This window comes from Pavona decussata, unplaced genomic scaffold (assembly GCF_977016875.1).
Source record: "Pavona decussata unplaced genomic scaffold, jaPavDecu1.1 SCAFFOLD_134, whole genome shotgun sequence".
Classification (NCBI taxonomy): Eukaryota; Metazoa; Cnidaria; class Anthozoa; order Scleractinia; family Agariciidae; genus Pavona; species Pavona decussata.
In genome coordinates, this window is record NW_028145547.1 from 1937075 (window position 1) to 1952500 (window position 15426).

The 15426-nt window shown below is 37.9% G+C and overlaps 3 protein-coding genes across 3 annotated transcripts; 2 read left to right on the forward strand and 1 right to left on the reverse strand.

The window, feature by feature from the left end:
* The first annotated feature begins 1497 nt into the window (after positions 1-1497).
* On the forward strand, positions 1498-4884 carry LOC146467659 (uncharacterized). Its single transcript, XM_085125459.1, has 2 exons — positions 1498-1661; positions 3583-4884. The coding sequence occupies exon 2, from the start codon at positions 3651-3653 to the stop codon at positions 4749-4751; it is 1101 nt and encodes a 366-aa protein (XP_084981585.1). The 5' UTR covers positions 1498-1661; positions 3583-3650; the 3' UTR covers positions 4752-4884.
* Positions 4885-7958: 3074 nt separating this feature from the next.
* LOC146467660 (putative G-protein coupled receptor 19) lies at positions 7959-10496 on the forward strand. The gene has a single exon (XM_085125441.1). It carries the CDS (start codon positions 8239-8241, stop codon positions 9367-9369), a length of 1131 nt encoding a protein of 376 aa, XP_084981567.1. The 5' UTR covers positions 7959-8238; the 3' UTR covers positions 9370-10496.
* A 1997-nt stretch (positions 10497-12493) lies between these two features.
* Positions 12494-14541, reverse strand: LOC146467661 (QRFP-like peptide receptor). The gene has a single exon (XM_085125442.1). The coding sequence runs from the start codon at positions 14179-14181 to the stop codon at positions 13069-13071; it is 1113 nt and encodes a 370-aa protein (XP_084981568.1). The 5' UTR covers positions 14182-14541; the 3' UTR covers positions 12494-13068.
* Positions 14542-15426: the final 885 nt, after the last annotated feature.

Sequence of the window (15426 nt, forward strand, 5' to 3'; positions counted from 1 at the left end):
ATGAAGTAGGAAATAGAGCAGGAGAGGAGAGAAGAAGAATATCGTGTCGTATTTTTATAAGCTTTGTATTTTTAGGCTGGATAATGCAATGTAAACTGAGCATGTGTTGAGTTGTTATCCATTTCACGATATAAATAGTGTGCAAAAATTGATTTCCAATTATGTTATTGAATTTTGTTGCATGCAACCATACTTGTACAGTACGCTTAGAGTCATGTTGATTGTAAAATTTATTTTATTATTCGTTACTCAATAAAATATTATTATTATTATTATTATTATTATTATTATTATTATTATTAAAAATATTTTATTTTTAACGTTTAGATAGGAATTTTATGGCAGGTCCACACCAGCCCTTGTGTTGCTGCATGCAGACCTGCCTCATCAAAAAGAATATGTGTGTATGTGTGTAGATACAACCACTATTTTTACAACGACCTTAATTCCTGCTGAAACGCGGAACACTCTGAAATTGTCTTTCTATACGTATAGTATTACACTGTAAATCGTCAGACTCAAACCGTATTGGTTTTAAACTTATTTTAAATTGAAACATCAGTTTTCAAAATACATCATGTTGTCTGTGATGTTTCTGTCAGTGTCGTGATTTGAACTTAACAGATATAAAACGTCCATAGTTTCATAAAATGTCATGCAGCTTTTGTTTACTGAGAATCAGAACATCCTTAAACCAGCCACAAATTTGAAGCAACCTTTAATCACAAAAATGTTCGAATGAGTAAACTTTCGGACGAAAAAACTATCTGAAAATATTTCCGTCTGATTAAAAACACATTCCGAACATTATCATCTTAACATCTTGGATTAAGAAATAATTAGGCAAAAATGCAAATAACGAAAATTTTAAGATTTTACTGCACAACACTGAGTAGGGTTTACGAAAATGTCCAATAGCGCGGCTCCATTCGCTGCGGGATAACAAATTTACTTCTTTAAACTACGAGTTTTAACATTCGTTGAACCAATATTGAAGATGACAGAAATGGACAATCTTGTAGAAATTACTTTCTATGCACTCTTCACTGTCTTTTTTTTTCTTCTTCTTTGTTCAAAATATGTCCTGTGGTGTGTTGTGTTTGAATTTAACTGCTTGAGCGGAACTATGCATGTTAAGTCCGAAATTTTAAGAAAAAAACCATCCGAAATGCGTCCAAAATATTTTTGTTCGAAATTTATCATCCGCAAAATTAAGGCTGGACATTTTCATAGTTAAATTAATTGAAAGGTAACCATTTATGGGGCCAGCTGCCAGTTAATTTTATTTTGACGAATAAATGGTTTCTAACTGTGCTGTTTTTTTTTCTTTTAAAAAGACACCCTTGGGACTGTGCCTGTTTTCGTTAACATGATTAATTACGTCCATTCAATTCTACTGAAGCAATAATACAATGTGTATTAGGCCGTAAATGAAAAGCTTAATACTGTTGGCAGCCCAAGCGTGAAAACGGCTTTTAAGTCACCGCTTAGCAACGAGTCGACTAAAGTTATGCGAACAGAGAAAAGCACATTTGCAGTGGATTGTTGGAGTAAAAGGAAGAAGGGGTGTTAATTACGTTTAGTTTGGTTTCTTTCTGTTGCGGTTCAAGAGGCACTGAGAGGCAAAAACAACTGACAAGAGGCAAATGCTCGCGGGTTAGGTAAGTTAAATCTTTTCAGCTGTTGATGGTTTTATCGGTTAATTAAAAGATTAAACAGACGCTCGAAATAAAGAAAGTTAATCCACGAATGCTTGTTTGTGTTTCGAAATTTGCTGAATTTAACTCGAAAAGCTGATTTTGACATGACTGTAAAGATGCTGCAAAGCTTTCACAGCTACTGCGACCATAGTTTTGATGCGTAGAAAAGTCGAATTTTTGAAAGTTAGTTAAGGGAAGTTTATCATTTGCTGTGAATTAATTATAATTACTGGCAGTATGCTTAAAAGGACTGAATTGTATACGTTATCAGGTATGACTTCAAGTAAGGCTACTCCAGAAAGAATGAACTGAACAAAAGAGTCCCAAGTTTAAATGGGGCTACTTGCAATCAGCTCTAATTAAACTATCGTTAAGTTTTCTTGAATTGATAAGTGCGGATACGTTTAATCGTGTCTTCCATCGTCTCCCGCAGGACTCAGGAACTAATAACGAAGGCCACTATATACGCGGTGTATCGTCCATGCTATACCAGTAAACTGGGGATCCGGAGATTAAGTTCAGGGGACTGGCAAACTTAGCTTATAATATTTTCCAGGATATCGATCTTAACTCGGTTCGTTTCCCATGCAATAATTTAGCATTGCGTTTACGGCAAACGGCAAACGCCAGGCTGGAATATTCTCTTTGATGAAAAAGAATGAAGCTTTTTTTGGTTTAAGCTTATCTCCACCCAGTCGGCGACAGCTATCGAGCAAACATGAAAAAGAGAGAAGTGAGTACGAGAAACACATGTTTATGCATTTTAGAACAAACAGCGACTCTATGTTTCCCGTTTGGCGGAGTCCGTTTGGCGTTAGCCGTAAACGCGAAGCTAAATCTCTATTAATAACTGAGCTAGTTTCCGCAACTTAGTTTCTAGTTGCTCTTAGGTTAGGGCCTTACTGTACGCAGTTAGACGCTGGGACGATTACAATTAATTTCGTTTTCCTTGCCTTTTGTACTGATACTCGTTAATTTTAGACTCTTTCTAGTTTTGTTCCCTTTATATCTGTTGTTGTAGTCTTTGACCCTTTTAGCTTCCACCTTTTCTATCTGCGTCTTATTATACGACCTCCGTGATTTCTTGGGTTCAAATCCCATCTGAAGCTCGGATTTTTTCCGAGTTTCCCTTGATGCAAAAACTTATCATGTCGTTTTATTATAATTTTGTAAACTCTTGAGTTTTTCAAAACTTTTTGCTATCCAAGTCAATAAAGTTATTTATTTATTTATTTGCCATGCCATTTTGAAAATATAAAAGAAGGAATGCAAGTGCACCAATGCAATAATTTATAACACGAATAATTCCTAGAATTATATCTATTATGTAAGAAATTATACTGATATTTGAAAGTACTTTTCTATTATTGTCATTCAATTAAAGTATCTGTACCACAAGCTGACGTCCGACCTTATTGTTACAATTGTCGTTCAAACAGCATGAGACAATATCAATACCGTTATTCAACAAAGTTGAATCGCGGTTTCCAAATACTTTGATCATTCATGTTAGTTTATTTGATCCACTGAGTTTGTTACTGCCCTCCATTACCGACGCCTGGAGCAGAGAGCGACCTGAACTGTTTGCATCATCTTACATGGTTGGTCGAGAGGACAAAAGAACGAACAACAGAACAATGCTCCCAACCCTAAAAAAACAGTGCATCTGCAGATTATCAGGGTCCAGTGAAATAGAGCTTTCAAAACGTGAAGCACTACTGTGTAGCAGTGCTGTAGGGAGTAATCAGACTTTATGTCGTTATCGTATTTTTTTGTTGTCATTTTACACTTTTTTGCGCTAACGAATTTATTTACCGCATGCAAGATTTATTTTGCTCAACATCTGACTATCAGTTTACGATATTTTTCATTTGGTTTTTAGCTTTTTTTGATGCAAGCACCGACCTTACGAGACGATGCCCTTAAATCCTGTCTGATGTGGTTTCCTAAATGAAAATGGAGAAAAGCAATAACTCAATGAAATGGCTGCCTGGTATAACCACGAGGAAAGCCCAACTCCGCAACAACAGCTGGGCAAAGCTGCTCCGTCAGCAAAAAACTTGCAAAGATGGTGACGGTAGTGAAAAAATAACTGGATTAGGGGTATGGTGCGAGCCAGTCCTTCTTAACCTGAAACAAACAACGAAAGCTGGTCAAGAACCTGTCGGAAAGTTGGCAAACTGTTTAAGGAGGTGCGAAAATGAAGATGTCGAAAAAACGTTCGTAGAGAAAATCAGTCCATTAAAAAGGAACAAAACATACAGGAAATCGCTCGATAAGAAAGCAGAAGAGTATCAGAGGTGCACGAGTGATGGTAGTTGGTCAAAAGAGGAATCTAAAGAAACCTCAGGTTCAGCCAGCGATCGAGACACACTAATCAGTGAACATCTACCACCACTTGGAGATTTTAATCCCGGATCAAAGTCATCAAAAGAAACATTCAACTCTCTAAAGATTTCAAAAGAACAAGCAGATAGTTTTCCAAGGAAGAAGCCGTGTTCTATTGACTGGCAGAAAATCTTCGTCAACGGAGGATTTCGTCCGAACGAGTCACGTGATTTACCGACTAGAGGCGAGATAAACTTGTTGAAATACAAGACATGGAATATCGACGATCCATTGTACTGCGTTACAAAGTGTGCCAAGTACTTTGGCCTTGATAGCGACGAAGTAAAAGGCGAGAACTTAACCTTCGTGGATACGAAACCGCCAAAACTTTATGCCAGTCCATTTCCCATCTACAATTTCTACCCGTTTGGGGATCCAAAGCGTCCAAAAAGTTTTCGACCTATGCAAAATACTTCTAACACACTAATGTATTTGAAGAAGCCTTCAAAGCCATATAATTTATGCAACACTTGTGTTGTTCCCCCAGTAACACCTGTGCCATCGATGGTCAGATCTTCACCCTTTGCTTGGACTCCTTTGCCTAATCTTATGTCTAATATGGACAGGAACAAAAATCTAGAGGAATTGGCTGAGTTATCGGTGGATGGACAGACAACGGACGAAGGAATACACTCACCCAATGAAAGTGAACTGGAGTTGTAAGACTGAGACGCCAGTACACTCACGTTAGAAGAGATATTGTTAAAGTACAATGACCACTCATGACACGCTCAAATGGCATGCACAATAGACACTTTTTGGTAACTGGGGCGTTGTTCATGATTAATTGCTCCCATTTCCCCGAACGTTTAATACCAGAGGGTACCTTATATCGCGCTTGTATTAACCATGATAAGAACTCAGAACTCTATTCTAGAACAAAATCGCTAGAACTAAAGTTAGTTTGAAATGCAACCAAAATACTCTTTTCAGTACAGTCTATAAGCAGCCGTAATTTTTTTTTTAATTGATAGTGAGTGGTAAGGACAAGAGTGTGTTGCGTGAGTGAAAAAGAGCACGCGAGAGTGTTCTAGCCCGAGGGTCCCCTCCCCTGCCTCTACTCCATAACAATCGCCGCTTATTAAAACGCGCTAGACGATCTCAGTGTGAGCCTTTTTTTAGCCCGAATATCAACACTTATATTCTCCTCATTGGTCTTATACATTTGTTACAGTGATGGTAAGGAGAATTTGTTTAAAATCAAGACATTTTATGTTTGTTTATCCTTTCCTTTATTCACATGTCCTGTATGTTAATTTCTATTCTTTTCTGTTTGTAAAAGACAAATCATTACTAAACAGTGTCTCAGGTGATTATATGGTAAAAGTTCAGAAACATTCATTTACTTTTTGCTCAAAACTTTTCATTGATTTGAAAGAAGACCCATCTTCTCTGGCTATTAAGCCTGCCTCACTAAAGGTATAAATAAAATACAATATTATATTGCCAACATTATAATAGGTACACTAGAAGTTGTATCACTTGTTTGTTAACAACACTTGGAGATTGTGTACAGTTCAGTTACCACTATTCAGCATTTGAACGGTCACCTTCGAAAGTAATTTATTGATTGCTTTGTTCTGCTTGTCTATGCTCTCTGCTTGGTTTCCAAGTCTCATGTGACCAAAGAGAAAATACGTTGCTCGCACATGTTTTCCTAGTGGCTCGCACGTGTTTTCCTGCTGACACAAGTTACCTTTATCTGCGTTAAGGTCTGATTGGTTCTCTGTGCTGTTTAGGTATTGTGACTTGGTTGGTTGGGGTCACTAAACTGGCCCAGTTCGGTTGCACGAGACTGTTCTCATTAACTGCTTTCATCCCTCAAATTTTGTTACACAGCAGTCACGAGATTTAATTTGATGATCGAGGAATGTTGAAACATGTGCTACCGAATTGGCTTCACGGTTTACTAAAGCTAACGGGCGTACACCTCCCATAGATCGCCCTGAGATACGCTGGAGCTCCCCCCTGACCATCAGAAGAATGAATAGATTGTCCAGGCGCTATTCAACGTGAAATATGCCAGTGCTTTCAATCTTTTCTTTCAGCCATGGAATATAAATGTCATTGCCTCTGTAGAAAATGTAACGTTTTGCCTAATTTTAGCTGATAAGGTAATATTTTATGTAAATTATTAATAAATCCAGTATTAGGCTTTTTTTATCTTTCCCGTAAGCGACCACTTTGTCGTGCCCCGAGGGTGGTCGCTTCAAGAAAGTTGAATGTATTCGGATAGAGTCCGCAACATCGAGAAAGCTGCTACTCTTATAAAATTGGCGTGGAAACAGGACACGCTCTTTAGGCCCCATCCACACTAATACGTTTTCGTTTGAAAACGCATACTTTTTGATACGTTTTCGCCTATCATCCACACTAAAACGCCCGAAACCGCGATGAAAACAGAGACTTTCGAGAACGGTTTCAAAAGTGGACCGAGACGTTTGTAAACGCTCCCTTTCTAGTGTGAACAGGTGAAAACAGAGACTTTTGAACTATGGTGACGTAAATAGCGTCACATGCCATCGTTCCAGTGCAAGCATCTATCCAAGATGGCGGATGGTTAGCACATGCGCAATCACAGGCCCCAGTAGTTTTCATCGGTTTCGACGTTTTATAGTGTGGACAGGTGCAAACGATACAAAAACGCTAGTGTGGATGAAAATAGTTTGCTTTGTTTTTGCCGCGCGATGAAAACGGATACTTTTGAAAACGCATTTATAGCGTGAATGGGACCTTAGTTAATTTATTTCCTTAACCCTTTTTAAAAAATAACCCCTAATATCAAAGAACAAATTCTCCTATTTTGTCTTCATAGTGTAACTCTATTAATTTAGTGTCAAGTGTAACCTATTCTTCTTTTTCTTTCCGACCTAGAATTATCAGCCTGAGGCTGTTAAGCTCCCGAACATGTATTTCACAAAACGCCGCTCCATTCGCCGTTGGGTGGGTTTAAGTTTAGGGCCGTTTAGGATCATTCTTGGACACAATTTTCGGACCTCTTTAGAACTGGAACACCCGGCTAAAATATTTCCCCAGCTGTTCAAATAGCGGATAAATTTATCCATTGAATAAATCCCTTAAAGCTGGTCTTGGGATAAAAATGAATCCAGATTTGTCGAGTGATCCGCTCTAAAAACTCCGCGACATGAATTGCAGTGCATGTTTACTAATAGATAGTTTATCTTTCGCTTATAATTTTCATCCAGTTTTGTTTTTGCTAAATCGATGACTACGCAAAAGGGACATTTTAATAAAAATGTTAACCAACCTCTAGTTTAATTGACATATATGAGCGACGCTTGTGCCAAATTGATTGCAATGGATTTTTAAAAAGCTGCTTAATGCTATTTGTGTGTCATTAAATTAGGACTGCTATTTTGAGAACTTCCTCCACTTTGTTTGCGCGTTTTGATGACGCTGATGACGTCGACGTGCTATTTTTTATTTCAGGATCAGTGAATTATGAATAATTTTAAGAAAGTTTAACTTTATTCTATGGCAATAAAATTTAAGTCTCCCCAGGAACATGGTTTTCGTTGGTAATCTTATGAAATTTTTAATTAACATTTGCTGACTGCATTTAAGAGTGGAGAGTGGAGTGTTTAAATATTTAATGACTACTGGCCCAATGGAATACTACTTGTCACTCTGTAAGGTGCCAATTGTCAAACGCAGCCACACAACCGCTCTTCACAATAGCCTGATTTTCGTTCGTTTTATTAAAAATTACAGCCTTAAAAGTTTAATTTCACTGGAAAGAAAAAATAAAATAAAATAAAAAACAAGAACAATCAATTAAATTTAGTAAATATGTAGGTTTATTCAATTAAAAACTTGTTTTTTCCACCCTACTTTAACCCCGTTTTGCCTAAAAATATATTTAACGTTTACAATGATTTATGTTTAATATAATTAAAGGTGTTTTTCTTTGAACTAAACAAATTTTGCGCTTTTATGATTCAAAGGACACCTTGAATACATTATGTCCATCAATTATGCAAACGGTAACCTTAACTGTGCCCCACAAAAGGCGTTTCGTGAGAAGGAACTGAAACTGACTCTTACTCTTTCTGAGCAGTTCTATCTATTGTAGGATTTGAACGAAATTAGGAAATATCGCCACCAAAATCTATTTCCACATCTGAGTGAAATGGCGAACGGTAGTCTCAGACATCACAAGTTGATGATGGAAAACAGTGAAAACGTATCTTCGCTAAGTTACATCCCTGGCGATTCGTCTGTTGAAAGAAGTTTCAAATGCTTGGCTTATGCAATAGTCGTCGTATTTTCTGTGATTGGTAATTCTCTGGTTATTACTGCCTTTAAACTCAACGCTAATGGCAAACTCCGCACTGTCAACAATATGTTCATCGTCAGCATGGCTGCCGGGGACTTACTGCTAACACTGGGAAGTACTCCAGAAAGGATCACAAGAATCTTGGTTAGTGATCAGTGGGTTGTTGAAGGAAACTTGGGCATATTTTTGTGTAAAACGGTCAACTACCTCGAGAAACTTTGCATGAACGTATCAATTCTTCATCTTTCAATGGTAGCCATAGATCGTTTCTTAGTCGTATTTTACCCTCGCAAGAAAATCATCACAAAGAAAAGAGCTCTTCGGATCATAATCATCGCTTGGTTGGTATCGGCTGGGTACTGTGCGCCTTTGTTTTACTACGCCAACTTGCTGGAGAAAGGCGGACGACTGTTTTGCAAAACGCGACATTTTTTCGACGGTTGGCGTGTTTGGTATTTGGTGTTCTTATCCCTGCTTGTGATAACTCTTCTTCTTGTAGTCGTGTTTTACGCTGCAATAGCCGTCCGATTTAGTCGAAACAAAACACCCGGCGTACGTATTTCATTCAGGAGCCGCATGAGCGCACGATTAAACATTCGAGTTCTTAAAATGGTGGCCATGATCGTGTTTGCGTTTTATAGCTGTTTTCTGCCATACTGGATCGGCTGGGTGTTTTGTTCCTATTATTTTAACGCCATCATCTGTAGCGATCCCTTCGTTTATGTTTCGATTCTTCTCTTGTATGCTAACAGTGGGATAAATCCAGTAATCTACTCTTTTTTTAATGTTAATTTTCGAGTCGGATTTAGATTGCTTTTTATCCAGCTGCTTAAACGATGTTCCGCAGCTAAAAGGCTGCACCATCGCCGTGAAACACAGGAAAGCTACGTTATTGCTAAAGGATTGCCCCAAATGGAGGAAACTTACGGGAAAGTCAGGTGTAAAGCTATAAAAAATGTTGGCGCAGGGGCTTACGGATGTTAGGCGCAAGTGTTGACTTCATAGTTCATGTACACTAAAAAAGAAAATTTGAGCCATATACTTATAATGTCATTTTAGGATTTTCCGTCTCGTTTTATGACCAATTAATGGGTATTTTATTTTCGAACGTTTTAGCTAATTCTTTAAGGAACTTTTTCCACCAAATTTCCGCGCCACTGTTTCCTCTCTGAAAATCCAAGCTGGCCTGAATTCTACATAAAATGACAACTGTATCTTTACCCCAAAGAGGCATCATTCTCCTTTGCTGCAACGTTTTAAAGTTGCACTTGTAATCACATCCGAACGTCAATCAATCAATAGCAGGAGAGGATGTCCTTTCTTGTCAATAGTTTATTTACCCACCTAACGTCTTTAATAGGAGCTAAAAGCTCGTTGAAAATGCGTACGTGCTGAATAAAATACAAAAATTAAAGTATAAAGAAAAAATACAAAGCCCTTAATATATCAGTAAAACTACTATAAATACAAATGCACATATTGACTATTTATAAGAACTAAGATTACTAAATAGCTTGATACATACTTACTGATATAAAAATAAATTTGAAATCTTTGGTCATTTAGAGTTCCGAGCAGAGCTCCCACCGAAATTCGACTTTGGTTTATTGAGCGCTTTAAATAAAAAATAAGGAAACGTTTAGTTAGTTGAAAAGCGCAAGATCCAGGTTCGACTCCCAGGTGAAAGGCCGAAATTAAAAGAAAAATGCGAATTTAAGTTTTAAAATACGAGCAGCACAGAACCCTGTAGGAAGGCTCTGCTATAATGCAACAGATTTAATTTTAAAAGTTGTCATGTTCAGTTGTAAAGCATGGAAGGTTGAATTCTATTATATGGTTGGCGCTTTCATCTTGGAGTGACCAAGAGCTAACTACGCATTAGGCACGAAGAACTCTGTATGGATTTAATTTAATTTGATGTAATCTTATTCAGTAATTTGTCGTTATTCTATAGTGAGCTCACCAAAGCTAAGCGGTATTTTTGTCTGTATTTCGAAGGCTGAAGAACGACCACTGATGTTGAAGTGTTGTTTCTGCCAAAATTGGACACATTGTTGGTTATTTCTGAAGAGCAAACATGAGAAGGTCTGAATAAACATGATCATTGTCAATTTATTGAATGACATTGTGTACTTACGGGTGGGAATACGTGGGACTGAATACACAGTGTATAAGAAACTCTACAAACTACGACTCTTAAAAACGTTTTTACCTAACAGAATAGACATCAACTGACTCTGTTGCAGGACATTCAGCTTTAGCTTGTGATTTTATGTTAGTTTCATTTTTTCCGTTTTCTTTTAATTACTTATTCTTACTAGTTACTTATTCTTTAGATATTTATTAATATATTTAACAGAGAAGAGCCGACTGTTTAAGATAAATAGACCATGATTATGATTATGATTATGATTATACGTGATAAAACAAGAGAAATAAGTCACTCGTCTTAGTCCCTTGATAGTGGGGCGAAATACAGTAAACTCTTAGCCTTTGTTGATGATAGCAATGTTGAAGGCACGGCCACTTACTAACGCTATTTTTGTATATTTCTAGTGATTTCAGTCGGCTTTGTTAGTCGGGACAGGTAGCCACAAGAGCTTTTGTTAACTGACTGCTGTACCTGTGTGAATTATAGGGACTCCACTAAGACATGACTGAGAGGAATTCCATGCCCTAGTCTCATCGAACATCATGAGCTGACACAGAAAATGGGTGTGCCAAATTTGAGGCCATTTATTTTCATTTTGTCGTGTGTTGATAAGTTTCATGTCAGAGATTTAAGCCATTGTCAAATTAGACGTATACAGGAATGGTACCTAAGGTAAAAACATGCAAAAGACAATGGTGCCCAAAACAGTGTTTGTTGATTCCGTGGCTGTTAATCATGAAGTCTGCAATATTTGTGAATTATAAACTTCAGATTCCACCACGGTAAGGATTAACTTGTTAAATTAGAGGGCTATTTTTATTCCGTTAATCCTCCGAAACCCCCGTCGATCCCCTTAGCCTCTCACGCAGTCGCTTCAGGGGACTCGTATTACCTCCATTGTGGGGAGGAGGTAAGACGAGTCCCCTAAAAACAACTACGTGGGAGGCTACCTCTCCCTTCCCCAGGCGGTAAATAACCACTGGTCCATTAAGGGTGACAATTTCAGCTAAGGATAAACAGAGTAAGCAAGACTCTATCCGTTATTTTAAGACCCTTGCTGGTGGTCGGACTTGGATTTGAACCTACGACCACCCCGGCTGTAGTCTGGGGCTCTCGGTGCCGCATAGGTCACCTAAAAGAGCTAAACCTCGTTTATGGTCGAAGCCAAAAAGAGAGTAACCCATGGCAATGATGATCTCGGATCAGCTGAGGTCTTTTAGCTGCGGGAAACAAGCGAACCTTGGAGATCGAATTGCGAGGGAAATTGACAGAGTGGACCTTTTTATCAACTGCTTTTTGATCGAATTTGACCTGAGTTGGTTTTAGAGCGATATCAGTCAAACCAGTCGCACACGTCACGTGACTCATCCCGCTACACCCTTATTTATTACTGAACACGATGAATGCATGCTACTCCAATATATGATCACTGCTGTCATTTTATAAGCCTCAGGGTCGATATTTATTGTTATTCTTTTTGGTTTCTTCAAGGCTAAAGCGAATTCTTAACTATAATTACATTCACATAAGTCATAATAATAATAATAATAATATTAATAATAATAATAATAATAATAATAATAATAATAATAATAATCTTTATTGAGGAAATCAATGTCACTAATAAGTGATTTACAAAAGAGTCCTCGAAAATTAAAAAGAACAAAAAAAAAAAAAAAAGAAAAAATAAAGACTAATATATGAATATATAAAAATTAGACACGAAACGAAAACATGATCTGATGTACTTGATGACTGAGTGGAAGGGCCCGACGGAAAAATGGGTCTCTTCGGTCGCGACGCCATGACTTCAAGCCAAATGACCTAACTCAGTCATTAAGAGTTTTCTCATATCACTAATTTAAACTGTTTATAGTTGATCTACATGCCAGGATATGATTACAACAACTATCTGTGAATCTACGAAGTAAAAATAACTTTAGTAAGTAAGCAAAGTGACTTTATTTAGCCAGCTTTAATGTTGCTTGTTATCACTATTGTTTTAAGTAAAAAATCTAGATTATTTACGGACGTTCAAGTCGCGCTATAAAGGGCCCATACCTGTTTCTGGTAGGGCGGCGTATGTATTTTTCTGGCCTTGCTCGCTCTAATGCGTACGGCCCTCTTACGCCATTTCCTCAATACTTTTGCAATGAAAGTACCTATGGGGCCGTAAAATCTCTGATAAAATCTCTTTATCTACACTGCTGTAGACGTCTTCCTTATCAAAGTGTTCCATATTTTAAAATAACATATAGGCCTCTGTAAACTTGGATTGGCACTTACAAATTGACATACGTCTAAAAGAAAGAATTGTCATCCATAGCAATTTAAACAAAAACGTTTGGAGGTTTGTCGTGTAAAAACACGAATTTGAAGATTACCTTGACAACGACTACTTGCAGCCTTTAGCTGGTCATGGTCACTTCAGTCTTATCAGTCTTATCAGTCTACAGGCCCTTCATGGCCGCGCGAATACGTTTAAAGGGAGGGGATTGGTTACGAGACAGCGTTTTTTTTTAAATCGCATTTTACACCTGTGAACACACTATCTTTTCCTCTGAGAGAAACACGTCTTGATAATCAATTTGCACCGGTCTTCGCTCTGTATTTTTGTCCTTTATCTGCTTTTCCCTTATTAGAGAACTCGACTTTTCCTTTGTGCAACTACATCCACACAGCCTCCTAAACAGTAATCGAAAACCAATCTGAAAATTTTCGTTGAAAAACGAATAAATTACTGGATTAATTGCACTGTTAGCATAGAGAAGGAAAATTGAAATGTACACATAGGTGTCGTTACAGATGAGATTGCTAAAGTGATAGGAACAAAACACCCAGCCGATCCAGTATGGTAGAAAACAGCAATAGAACGCAAACACGATCATGGCCACCATCTTAAGAACTCGACTGTTTATTCGTGCGCCCATGCGGCTTTTGAATGTAATGCGTTCGCCGGGTGTTTTGTTTCGACTAAATTGGACGGCTATTGCAGCGTATAACACGACTACAAGAAGAAGAGTTATCACAAGCAGGGATAAGAACACCAAATACCAAACACGCCAACCGTCGAAAAATTGTCGCGTTTTGCAAAACAGTCGTCCGTCCTTCTCCAGCAAGTTGGCGTAGTAAAACAAAGGCGCACAGTACCCAGCCGATGCCAACCAAGCGATGATTATGATTCGAAGAGCTCTTTTCTTTGTGATGATTTTCTTGCGAGGGTAAAATACGACTAAGAAACGATCTATGGCTACCATTGAAAGATGAAGAATTGACACGTTCATGCAAAGTTTCTCGAGGTAGTTGACCGTTTTGCACAAAAATATGCCCAAGTTTCCTTCAACAATCCACTGATCACTAACCAAGATTCTTGTGATCCTTTCTGGAGTGCTTCCCAGAGTTAGCAGTAAGTCCCCGGCAGCCATGCTGACGATGAACATATTGTTGACAGTACGGAGTTTGCCATTAGTGTTGAGTTTAAACACAGTAATAACCAGAGAATTACCAATCACAGAAAATACGACGACTATTGCATAAGCCAGGCATTTGAAACTTCTTTCAACAGACGAATCGCTGCGTAAGAAACTTGGCGAAGTTGCGTTTGGCTCATCGGTTATGTTATCAACCAAGTTCCTGTCCATCATATTCGGTTTAACTGACTTTGGTGACCGATTTCCACTGTAATCGTTTGTTGACAATGGCCGAAAGTTAGTAAAAGAAAGACAGCTTCAAGAAACACTTCTAATGGCGCAAAATAATTTTTGTTAAAGTGGCGCTAAACTGAGTCTTCGCGCGCGCTCTGTCGCACGTATCAGTTTTAAATTAGTGGTTAAACCAGATCATGAGAGAAATCTTGCGTGCTGTTTTTTAAACTTCCGCTTGGTATCTAAATATAGAAATTTCTCCCATTCTACGCCACAATACAAATTATTCGTCATCAGGCTGATACTGATAATAACAAGAGAGAAAGACGAGAAATTTCCATAAGATTATCTGCTTCTAATATTTATTCTAAAATTAATATTTTTCAATTTTCACGAACGTTCGTTTTAGTGAAATGAACTGACCAGCTGCACGTACATATTTCATTACGCAATTGAGTTCTTAATGGCTGTCGTAGTTAACAAGTTTACTGATGCATCCACCGGCACACGTATCACTCTATTTAAAACAATCAACACGGAAACTGTCTGCCACCTGAGGGCACTTTCAGTTTCTACTGTCGCGTATGCACGCCCTTTATGCTCAGAGGATACGTTGGTAAAATTTGTCAACGCCTTTTCTGGTTAATGTAAAAGGTTGAGCGCTGTTTATCTTTGTAAGTTTATGCAAGCCGCTCGCAAATGATCCCTTTTTTTTTGTTTGCGCACGCAAAACCTGTCAAGGTGGTTTTTTACGCTCGCCTAAAATTTTATACCCGTAAATTTAGACGGCTTTTACGTACGAAAGTAAAATAAGAAGTTGTACGTGATCCTCGTGCGAATAATTGTAAACTTTTACCTTTTTTAATTTGCGTTTACGCGACAATTGAAACCCCTCTTTATAGATCACAAAGTTCGGTCCTTAATTACGTTGTTCGTCTACAGAGATGGGTTAATCTTTCCAGATTATCCATGCAGATAGAAAGAAAGTTTAAAGTACGTATATTAATTAAGGGGAAAAATACATTGCATTTGTGTTTGAGGATAAAACAGCACAAGGAAAACAAGCCCTTAGAATTAAACTCTTTTATAGCTAGTGCCATATTGCAGACACCTGTCTTGTGTTCATTCATTTAGAGCTGAATAACTGTTTTAAAGGCCTGGGGTCAAATAGTCTATAAAGTGCGTAAACGAGGCAATACAAAATGATCCAGTTGCTTCGTTTGTACGTCAAACGCCTGATAACCG